The sequence below is a fragment of the Neomonachus schauinslandi genome, chromosome X (genome assembly GCF_002201575.2).
Source record: "Neomonachus schauinslandi chromosome X, ASM220157v2, whole genome shotgun sequence".
Taxonomy (NCBI): domain Eukaryota; kingdom Metazoa; phylum Chordata; class Mammalia; order Carnivora; family Phocidae; genus Neomonachus; species Neomonachus schauinslandi.
This window is the reverse complement of record NC_058419.1, coordinates 111,533,939-111,545,969: the sequence shown is the minus strand read 5'-3', so window position 1 is coordinate 111,545,969 and position 12,031 is coordinate 111,533,939. Positions and strand designations below refer to the sequence as shown.

Genomic DNA, 12,031 nt, shown 5'->3' with positions numbered 1-12,031 from the left:
ATAAATAAATAAATCTTTAAAATAAATGAATAAAAACAAACTGCAAAAAAAAAATAAATAAACCAAAATAAACTGCAGCTTTCATGGGAGAATTAAAAGAAACGAAACTGCCTCACTCCAAAACAAAACCTAAACCCAAAGCAGTTAGCATTAACCTTACCTGAAACAGGGCAGGTGTTTCAAAGAAGTTGAACTGAACCCTGGAAGCGAGCTCCACATCATTAGCTGGTAAATTACTCATCAGTGATGAAGGCAGAGTAATAACACCAATACTGGTCTCAGGAGCCCGCGTTTCCAGAGAAACCTGAAAATCAAGTAAAATATAATAAAAAATGCCTGGGGTTAGTATAATGAAGAGATGGAAAACACAAGAACTAATTAAGACGGAGGATCCTGTAAAGGCATTTATTTGTGGTAACTTCTGTCAAATCGGTTGTTCTTGTTTCTCTGATCGCTATGAAATTGGAGAGGATGTATAATAGACAGACAAGGCCTCAGAGCAGGAAAGGGAACATTTTAAAGATACACAGGAACCATCAGAAAGTGTAGGATGCTGTATGTCAATTACAGCTCAACAAAACTGGGAGCGGGGAGTGCAGAAAGGGTAACTGCAGACATACCAATTCGGCCACCTGTTAGGGCAAAGTCTTCATAAAACCACACGCACTAAACTTGTAAAGGGAAGAGTATACAAATTAAATTAAAAGGCAAAAAATCAAGACTTGGTCTGACGTGGGCATTTCCAGCCCCAAATCCCTCTAATAGGTGGATAGAAAACACTGGAAGTGCAGTCAAAACACTTGTTTAAAGTACTGAAATAACTTGATAAGTAGCTGATGTCCCTGCTCTCTTGCAACTGCCTAGAACCCTCCACGGGACGCTTCTCCCCACCTGAGCCCCCCACTTCCCCACAAAACTTCCATTTAGCTGCTAGAGGGTTAACACTGGGCATGAGGATCACTCAGATCCTGCTCCAGCCAAGACCAAAGTCCTGTTTCTGATTGTGTGGTGCCTCACTGTTCTAGATGTTAAATATTTTTAGTATCACCCCTGATTAGAAGCAGTAATTGCCTCCATCATGAAGTCCATGGAGACAACAGTCATAGATAAGAAAAGTTTTTTTCCACAATAGATTAGGATGTACCTGAAGATGTGCAGGGTCTTGGGCAGCAAAGGTAGTTGTGTCGAAATTACTAGCATTCACTCTGATCACGGCCAGAGCCAAAGAAGGGGAGGTTAGAGTTATGGTCTTAGTTGAAAAATTCAGCTGTAAGCCAATGTCATCCACTATTTTTAGCAATCTGTAACGACAAGTGGTAGTTCAAATTCAGCACTCCCGCTTTGTCTTCCCCATTCGAAGCAGAATATGCAGTAGCAATTTAACAAGTCATTATGAACCTCTTATGTGGGAGAAAAATACCTGGCTGTAATTAATCCCGATAAGAAGTCTTGTTCTCTTAGAGGGTCCCCTCTCCTGACCACATTAGTTTGCTAAGTCATACCTTTGGGCCAGAGGAGCCAGCAAGGCAGGTGGGGAATGAAGGAGTTTGCTGACATGGTTTATCATTTCTCCCGCGAGGTTAGGCTCCAAACTGCCCAAGGACAGAGTCTTTTCCATCTGGGACACTTGGTTCTCAAGATCAGAATCACTGATGCTGCTGGTATAAACAACTTCTGTAACAGAGAGCCAAATCATTTTATGAACACATAATGGAAAAATCACTAATAAAGAAACACACATAGACTCTATGACCTGGCGAACCTACTCCTAGGTATTTGCCCCAGGGAAATAAAAACATGTCTCGAAACTTGTTCGTGAATGTTTATAGAGGCTTTTCATTATACCCCCAAACTGGAAACAACCCAAATGTCTATCAACTGAAGAATGGATAAACAAACTGATCCCTCTGTGCAATAGATTATTATTCAGTAATTAAAAGGTAGGAGCCACTGATAAGTGCAACAACATGGATGGATCTCCAATTCTCCAATATATTATGTTAACTGAAAGAAGCCAGACTCAAAAGGCTGCATACTGTATGATTCTCTTCATATGACATTTTAGAAAAATCAAAAGTGTAGGAAAACAAAACAGATCAATCAGTGGTGGCCAGGGGCTGGGGGTAGTGGATAGGAACTGACTACAAAGCAACACGAAGGAAATTTGCGGGTGGTGAAAATGTTATATATTGTGATGGTGGTTATGTGCCTATGGGTGTTTAATCCAACCTCATGGAACTATAAAAATTTCATCTATCCACAGATCTGGATGAATTTTAACGTATGTAAATTATACTTCAAGAAACCCAGCTGGGGTGTCTGGCTGGCACAGTCTAAAAGAGCACGTGACTCTGGATCTCAGGGTCATGAGTTGAAACCCCACATTTGGTGTAGAGATTATGTAAAAATAAAATCTTAACAAAAATAAAAGAAACCTAACTGAAAAAAAAATGTAAAAGCACATCAGTGTAGTTAGTGTATATTTGTATAAGTATAAATATACTTGTATCTAATTTATATCGTGTGTACAGGACTTTACATGGGTAACAAGAAATTCTTTTTGTGAAAAAGAGAATATTATGAAATTAATAGCTAGATGACCAGCTGTAAACTGGTTTTCAATAGTGTTTTTAATTGGAAAACAATGATACAAACCTGCCTAGCAACGAAAAATCTCTTAATTCCACCACCAAACATCCTATTTTTTATTTTGCATATTCCCTTCTAATCTCCATCCATGTTGTTGTCACATACTGTTATAAACACAGTGTACAAACTATTTATTGTTGTGTTATTTTCTTTTCACTCAAGACTTGAAAGATGCCCCTGAGTTTCATCTAGCTGTTCTTTTTTTTTTAAAGATTTTATTTATTTATTCATGAGAGACAGAGAGAGAGAGGCAGAGGGAGAAGCAGGCTCCCAAGGAGCAGAGAGCCCGATGCGGGACTCGATCTCAGGACCCCGGGATCATGACCTGAGCCGAAGGCAGACGCTTAACCATCTGAGCCACCCAGGCGCCCTTTCATCTAGCTGTTCTTAATGCAGGGCTGCAAACAGTCATCATGCTGAGGTGGCTTAGTGTATTTCATTACTCTTCTGTTGTGGAACTGTTAGGTTGTATCTACTTTTTCACTACCAGGTAATACTCTGACACAGCTTTTATATGTATGTCATTTTGCTCCTGTTGTCTCATTGGCTGAAACTGGAGTCCCAGAAATGGAAGCACAGACGCAGGGGGATATGTTGCTAGCCTTTCTGGGGAGCCTGTGAGGTTGATTCTAATGGTCAATGGGGATAGCTCTGCAAAGGTGGGTGTTTTAGGCCCAGGCTAACTAACTTCAATTTTACTTTATTCTTCATCAGCCATTGAACCTTCTCGAAACTAAGGCCCCAGTGGTTTTATAATGTGGTCTAAAATGTCCATATATATAAAAAAATTGAGAGAGCAGCACAAATTCAAAGAAATATCAAGTCATGGGGCTCCTGGGTGGCTCAGTAGGTTAAATGTCTGCCTTCGGCTCAGGTCATGATCTCAGGGTCCCGGGATCAAGCCCCACATCGTGCTCCCTGCTCAGTGGGGAGTCTGCTTCTCCCTCTCCCTCTGCCGCTCTCCCTGCTTGTGCTCTCTCTCACTCTCTCTCTCTCTAATAAATAAATAAAATCTTAAAAAAAAAAAAGAAAAGAAAAGAAAAAAGAAATATCAAGTCATTTGGCAGCCGCTCCCAATCTCCTGGGGATGCTTGCACTGTGGGGGAGAAGGTGGAGATCACAACATGAGCTCCAATCTCATGTCACCAAGAACTTGGTTTTGCCTCCCACTCCCCCCAAATTTAAAGGAAGGTCTGCTTCTTACTCACTGAATTGAACCTTCAAAGCATCCAGAATTCTCTCTTGCATCTTCCGCTCTTGTCTTTATCTCTTTACCCCTAAGCCTACTTTGTGTGTGGGGAGCCCTCTGCAGGTTCCAGGGCATTCTCCTGTAACCATCATTCCAAACCCAGTGCAGCTGGTGTGATTATTTCCATCTTAAAGTCGTGTAGGCTAAAGTCAGCTAAATGGCTTATCCCAGATCACACTGCGGGTGAGGACACCTGCAGACCCACACGTAGGTCTTCTGAACATTTCTCCCCTCCTCAAGGCAACCTTAGCTCAGTCCCACCTCTGTCACTCTATAACTGATTTGTTTTCAAGAAAGCTAAATTTTTCTCTTGTCATCTTTCTAAATGGAATTACTGTGTTTAACAGTACAGAAGTTTCCTTGGGGCGCCTGGGTGACTCAGTTGGTTAAGTGTCCGACTCTTGGTTTCGGCTCAGGTCATGATCTCAGGGTGGTGGGATCGAGCCCCGCTTCGGGCTCCGCGCTCAGCGGGGAATCTGAGATTTTTTCGCCCTCTCCCTCTGTCCCTCTCCCCACCACTCTCTCTCTCTCCCTCTCTCTCTCTAAAATAAATAAATAAATCTTTTTTTTTTTTAAAAAGTTCAACAGTGAGCGCCTGGGTGGCTCATTTGTTAAGCGTCTGCCTTTGGCTCAGGTCATGATCCCAGGGTCCTGGGATCGAGCCCTGCATTGGGCTCCCTGCTCGGAGGGAAGCCGGCTTCTCCTTCTCCTTCTCACACTCCCCCTGCTTGTGTTCCCTCTCTGGTTGTGGCTCTCTCTGTCAAATAAATAAATAAAATCTTAAAAAAAAAAAAAGTTCAACAGTTTCCTCTTCAGAATGCTGAAAACAGTGACCTAATAACCTTTTGTGGGAGAAAGAAACCTGTAAAATAACTCATCTTGATAAAATGAGATATGTTTGCCTCAGAGCTATTTCTCCACTCTCTTGGTCAAAACAATCAAACTCAGCCACATCTATGTTCTACGAATCTCTGGAGGAAAGCTCTCGAAATCAAGCAGGTATCATAAAAAGAAAGGTTCAACATGGCCTTGTTACAGATATCTTGACTTGGCAGCCTAACCCCTGTGATTCAGGAAGCCAGATTGTAACAAACAGCAGCAGCGTGACTCCTCATATTTACCTGTCTTGTCAGGAGGTGTGCTGGTCGTGATGACATTCACAGGGGCAGACGCGGTGGGAGAGGAAAGTGAGGATTTCACAGTTGGCAGTGTGTGGGAAAGATCAGTTTGGGGCATAGGGGAAAAGATAGTTCCAGAACTGGGGGGCATATCAATGGCAGAGCTGGAAGCTAGGGGAGCTGAAGGCTGGGGAGAAGGAAGGTAAATCCCTCGTGTTGGAGAGGCAGGGCTCTGGGTTACAGGTGGATGATTTAGAGGTTCAGCAAAAGAGAAGGCACTGGAGACCTGGGACAGAATGGTGGCCCGAGGAACAACTGGGATGGAATTGCTAGAAGAAAATGGTGAGCCATCTGGATGACCAGCAAGACATACAACAGGATCCTGCAGGTCACTAAAGGAAAGAATCAGAGAGATGCACGTGAGACACGAATAAGCAATAGAGAGGCTCACCTCCTCTAGCAACCACCCGACACCACCAAGGTGACTTGGCTCCACCAGGGACCTGCTACTCCCAGCCTCTGCCCTGCACACCTGCCGTGCCCTTGCCACTGGCCCCCTGCCCCTGCCCACTTCCACCACTTCCTCCCTGGGAGAGGAATTAGCCAGGAGGGATGCTCTTTTATGAACTGCCAGTTCTGGGTCACTCACTCACCACTACTCTCAGGCTCTTGTGCTTTATTACTTATCACTCAGTTGAAGAGATCTTGTAACACTTCTATGTGTTTCTGGTGGTGGGGGGGAGCTGTTACATGCTGTTACCCACCTAGCTGGTTTTCATATATTAGGAATCTGTCTCACATTTTTTTTTTTTTAGGTTTTACAAAATGTATTCTCAAAAAAGTATAATCACACGCCCAAACTGTTCCTAACATACTATAAAGTGTTCTAAATACTGGGTGCCTGGGTGGCTCAGTTGGTTAAACGTCTATCTTCAGCTCAGTTCATGATCCCAGGGTCCTGGGATCGAGCCCCACATTGGGTTCCCTGCTCAGCGGGGAGCCTGCTTCTCCCTCTCCCTCTGCCGCTCCCCCTGCTTGTGCTCTCTCTCTATCAAATAAATAAAATCGTGAAAAAAAATTCTTCTAAAAACTTAAATACCAAAATATCATTTTCCTTGAATATTCGAATCTGCATTAAAAAACTGGCTCATCATTTTTAGAACAATTGATTTCACTTTGAAGCAAAAGCATATCCATTTCAAAACTGTATCTGTCCATAACAGATTCACGAACTCTTTTTTTCCCCAAGATTTTATTTATTTATTTGACAGAGAGAGAGACAGCGAGAGAGGGAACACAAGCAGGGAGAGTGGGAGAGGGAGAAGCAGGCTTCCCGCTGAGCAGAGAGCCTGACGCGGGGCTCGATCCCAGGACCCTGGGAACATGACCTGAGCCGAAGGCAGACGCTTAACCGACTGAGCCACCCGGGCGCCCCAGATTCACAAACTCTTATGTCAACTCAGTATTAACATGGGGTACAAAAGGGTATGGCATAAATTGAAAAGCAGCTCTAAATTTATCAATAATCATAAAATGTTCTTCAGATTTTTCCTGTAGTATTTGCAAAGTACATAATTCTGTCAATTACATTTACAATCTTCTGTGTATTGATCCATATTAGAAAAATGTGCAAAAATCATTATTATTGATTTGGATAATGGAATTTTTTATTTCAGCAAATTCTCATACTGGTCTTCGTGAGTCACAAGTAAGCCTTTCTTTTCCATGAAACCTCAAATTTAGCTCACTCACATGCAGTGTGATATTGGCTGGAATAGGTAAATCGCACTGCCTTTTTTTTTTTCTTTGACTTACTGAATTTTGTTTCAAGAAAATCTTGAACTGAAGTTAATAATACTAAATTTTTGTGAAACTGATGAACATAGCATGATGCTAACTGGCACCTAGTGACCGGAAATGTTCATTGACTGAAAAAATAAATTAAGCTGGGGCCATAGGGGCCCCCAGTTTGTAAATCAGCTACGCCCTCAGTATTGCTTTAGCCCAGTGGTTCTCAACCTAGGCCGTGCATGAGAAAACCCAGAGGACTTTTAAAAAATATACAGAGTTTTTTGTGGCCTACTCCTCAGCATCTGTTTCAGTTCGTCTTGGTGCAGGGGTGAGGCCCCCAGGCCCGTATATTTTCATGGCATGCAAGGTTGAGAAGAACTCATCTACTATCAAGATCCACCAGTCTTGGGGTGGGGGGGGTAAGAGTAACCAGAGGGGGCAACAAACTATTACCTAGGGAAACCTCTGATGGATCCAGTTTTAGATGGTGACTTAAGAGCACCAACTAGAATGTGTCCTTATTGCTTCTCTGGGGTGAGAGGAGGCAGGAATAGTAGGTTGAGGAACCCGAGGCAGGTCATACCCATAAAAAGAAATGCTGCCTCAGTCTAGTCTGGTCAGACACCCGCCGGAGGCCTGTCTACACAGCCTGGGGTTCAGGGTGGCAGTGTGGACGAAGGGGCGCCAGACAGTCGGAAAAGTGGTGAGTCGAGAAGCCCTGGCTGAGGCTCCAGCTCTCAGTAGTCTTCTAGGCAATCCACCCAGTTCTCCGAGACTCCGTTCTCTGAACTGTGTACGGCAGCAACCCGTCGGGCCGAGTCACAGCAGAGGTGCTTTGCAAAGTCTAAATTAAATTTCCTTCTTAGATCTGGGGGAAGAGGCTACCCTCTCTCGGACACTCTTGGCACTTCTGCTACTCGGAGCCCTCCATCCGTCGGGAGAGGCACGCCGAGGGGCAGAGCGGTGGCGGGCAATGCCAGCTCTACATGAGAAACCTCCGAGCGCTGCACACCAGTGCAGGGGCTCCCATCCCAGGCCCACTCAACTGGACTCTCTGGGGTGGCTGCAGGCATCCGATCTGTTTTAATACGCTTCTTCATACGGTAGACTGTACTAATCTTCCATTTAGAGCTTGAAGAATTTTTATACGTGGATACACCTATATCATCACCACCCAGATCCAAAGAGAGTATTTCCAGCACCCAAGGCCACTTTGACACATCAGGTTTTAAAAGCGCCCAAAGTGGGCACCTGGGTGGCTCAGTCGGTTAAGCGTCTGCCGTACACTCAGGTCATGATCTTGGGATCCTGGGATCGAGCCCCACATCGGGCTCCCTGCTCAGAGGGGAGCCTACTTCTCCCTCTCCCTCTGCTCCTCCTCCCCTCCCTGCCCATTCATGCTCTCTCTCTCAAATAAATTAATAAAATCTTTTTAAAAAGTTAAAAATAGGACACCTGGGTGGCTCGGTCACTTAAGCATCTGCCTTTGGCTCCGGTCATGACCTCAGGGTTGTGAGATCAAGCCCCACGTCAGGCTCTGCGTTCAGTGGGGAGTCTGCTTCTCCCCCTCCCCTCTCCCTCTACTCATGCTCTCACTCTCTCACAAATAAAATCTTAAAAAAAAAAAAAGAATCACCCCACCCAGGAATCCTGAAAAATCCAGAAGCCTGGACTGCACCCCACACCAATGACATCACCATTTCTGAGGGTGGGAGGCAGGTATGGGTGTTTTTAAAACTCCCCAGATGATTCCAATGTGCATCCAGGGTTGAGAACCACTGCTCTGTGGACTAGACCCCACTGCGCAAAGTGAGGTCCATGAACGAGGAGCACTGGCTTCACCTGGTAGAAAGGCAGCAGCTCAGGTCTTTCCCAGACCTCCTGGATCAGAATTTTAACCAGACCCTGTGTGGCTGATATGCACAGTAATGTCTGAGAAGTGCTGATAGGGCTCACTTCCTATTTTACGGAGGAGGAACCTGAGGCTTATTTCTATTGATAAAGAATCAACAGCTGGATACACAGCTAGCTGATGACAGAGCCCGAGCCAGACAATGAGCTCATATTCTGCCCGCTTTTCTGTGTCCTGCCGCTTCGTCCTCACAGCTCTTTGAATGGGCAGGCATCAGAGGTCTGTGGGGCTGCCTCAAAAGAGCTATGATCTCTTCATCTGATCCTGGTACTTCTAGAAATTCTCTCTCTCAAATGGGCCTCAACCCTTCAGCTTAATGGAGCATGTTGAGCTTAAAACTTATTCTTCACTTTTTATTACAGAAAATGCTACAAATCCTAAACTAAAGTCCTTTAGCTATTCCTTGAGGTCCAATGTTTTAATACATCCCAGAAATACAGCCCACACAGGGCAGACAGGCTACAGCTAGCCTTTTGTTCCCATATGAGAAGCTTTACATTGAAAAATGTATGTCCTGGGGCGCCTGGGTGGCTCAGTCATTAGGCGTCTGCCTTCGGCTAAGGTCATGGTCCCAGGGTCTTGGGATCGAGCCCCGCATCGGGCTCCCTGCTCCGCGGGAAGCCTGCTTCTCCCTCTCCCACTCCCCCTGCCTGTGTTCCCTCTCTCGCTATGTCTCTCTCTGTCAAATTAATAAATAAAATCTTGAAAAAAAAATGTATGTCCTTTTGTTCAAATACAAATTTTATCTGATTGTAATAAAGTATTGAAAATGCTGCAAAGAAAAAAAAAGGAATAGTAAACAAAATATCACCTATGCCCTGTGAGTATTTTCCTTCATTCATTCACTTCCTAGTTTTTTCTATGTATATTTGTATACACCTGTGATCACGTCATCCATGACTTTGGGATCATCTGCCTCCCAGCTTCCCTCCATTTTGGTGCTGAGTTTAAGGCAGTCATTCTCAACACTGGTTGCACATTAGAATCGCCAAGAGGGCTTTTAAAACCCTTAATGCCGAGGCTGTGTTCCAGACCAATTAAATCAGAATCACTGAGGGTGGGAGACTGGAAATCAGGATTCTCAAAAAATTCTTCAATGGAATTAATTTTAGGCTTACAGAAACCCTGCAAAAATAACACAGAGTTCCCTACATCCCTCACTCAGCTTCCCTCAATGTTAGCATCTAATGTCTGGAATTGGGATCAAATAGCTATCAACATTTAACATATTCCAAAGATGGCTTCTCAAATCACTGAGGAAAAGATAGACTTTTTAATAAATGGTGTGGAACCCCTGGCTAGACATTTTCGAAAAGTTTGAATTAGATCCATACCTTGCCCCACACACAAGAATAAATTCCAAGTGGATTTAATGTAAAAAAAGAAAGAAAGAAAGAAACCATATAATTACTAGAAAAACTCAAGGATGAATTCCCCTATAACCTGGGCATAGGAAAAGGCTTTCTAGCTAAGACTTCAAATCCACAGGCAATAAAAGAAAAGACTGGCAAATTTAACTACAATTTTTAAAAAACATTTTATTTATTTATTTGAGAGAGAGAGTGTGTGTGCGCGCATCCTCATGCATGGGGGGGCGGGGGGCAGAGGGAGAGGCAGACTCCCTGCTGAGCAAGGAGCCTGGGCCTGCGGGGCTGGATTCCAGGATCCCAAGATCATGGCCTGAATGGAAGGCAGATGCTTAACCGACTGAGCCACCAGGCGCCCCTTAACTACATTTTTTAAAAAATTTAATTTGCGTGACAAAAACACGAAGTCAAAAGATAACTGACAAACTGGGAGAAAATATTTGCAACATATACCGCAAAGGGTTAATATCCCACTATATAAAGGACTCTTAAAAACTGATCAGGTGATCAGGGGTGCCTGGGTGATGCAGTGGGTTAAGCATTCAACTCTTGATTTCGGCTCAGGTCATGTTCTCAGGGTCTTGAGATGGAGTCCTGCGTTGGGCTCTGTGCTCAGCAGGGAATCTGCTGGAGATTCTCCCTCTGCTCCTCTCCCTGCTCTCTCTTGAATAAATAAATAAAATCTTTTTTTTTTTTTAAAGATTTTATTTCTTTATTTGACAGAGAGAGAAACAGCAAGAGAGGGAACACAAGCAGGGGGAGTAGGAGAGGGAGAAGCAGGCTTCCTGCTGAGCAGGGAGCCCGATGTGGGGCTCGATCCCAGGATCCTGGGACCATGACCTGAGCCGAAGGCAGACGCTTAACGACTGAGCCACCCAGGCACCCCAAATAAATAAAATCTTAAAAAAAAAACTGATCAGGGGCACCTGGGTGGCTCAGTCGGTTAAGCCTTTACCTTCGGCTCAGGTCTTGACCTCAGGGTCCTGGAATCGAGCCCCACATCGGGCTCCCCACTCCACAGGAAGCCTGCTTCTCCCTCTCCCTCTGCCAGCCACTCTACCTACTTGTGTGCACATGCGCTCTCTCTAATAAATAAAATCTTAAAAAAAAAAAAACAGATCAGATATCCAGTAGAAAAAGTGGGAAAGACATGAACGCACAATTAAGAAGAAAAATACAAAAATGACCCCCAAATACATGAAAAATTGTTCAAACAGACCTCAGAAGTGCAAATTAAAATACCACTGAGATACTCTTTCTCAACTACCACACTGGAAAAATTAAAAAATATGATGACATTCAGTTGGTGAGGCAGGGGCAGGGGTGGAGGGGAAGAGGGCCAGAATATTTCTAATACTCCCCAGGTGATTTTGATATGCAACCAAGACTGCAAACCATTATTTCAAAGTAATGGTCCACATGGAAACTTGATACAACAGAAAACTGCATTTCCTCTAAAATTGAAAGCCCTTCTTCACTGTCAAAATTCCAAAATTCCTTAGCCAGCATGGTGATTAAATGTTATTATTATTATTATTATCATTACTGCTTTTAGGAAAAATGTCAGCCTGGATGCTACATACCACTGCAGTTTTCCTAACTCTTCCGGGGAGGAAGGGCATGGTATCCTGCCAGAACAGCAGCACCGTTCTGGAGACAACAGTAAAAGAAAGAAGAAAATACATGGTTAAGAATAAGGCAAGGCAGAAGCTCAGATCCATCAAGTATTATGTTTCCTACACTGGATGCATTTTAAAAAGCATCTGTCTAAAATAGGTGATAAAATAAAACTGGATACTATTATATTGACAATCATACATACATAATAGGTGCTCAGAAATATTTATTGAGTGAATAATTTGGGGGAAGTTATATGCATGCAATATTAATTGCTCTTCAACAGCTCCTAAGAATTCCGAAGTAAGTACATTCCGCAGCAATGGAT

General features: G+C 43.8%; 1 protein-coding gene across 9 annotated transcripts in view; it reads right to left on the bottom strand.

Moving 5' to 3' along the window:
- Positions 1–12,031, bottom strand: part of ADGRG2 (adhesion G protein-coupled receptor G2) — a 65,329-nt gene that overhangs the window by 16,342 nt on the left and 36,956 nt on the right. For all 9 annotated transcript variants that reach the window (XM_021683710.1, XM_021683741.1, XM_021683749.1 and 6 more), the window contains 5 exons: positions 11,670–11,736; positions 5,020–5,408; positions 1,503–1,674; positions 1,145–1,301; positions 161–304 (listed from right to left, as the gene is read on the bottom strand). In XM_021683710.1, coding sequence (XP_021539385.1) covers positions 161–304; positions 1,145–1,301; positions 1,503–1,674; positions 5,020–5,408; positions 11,670–11,736 — 929 coding nt within the window. The remainder of the gene's footprint in view (positions 1–160; positions 305–1,144; positions 1,302–1,502; positions 1,675–5,019; positions 5,409–11,669; positions 11,737–12,031) is intronic.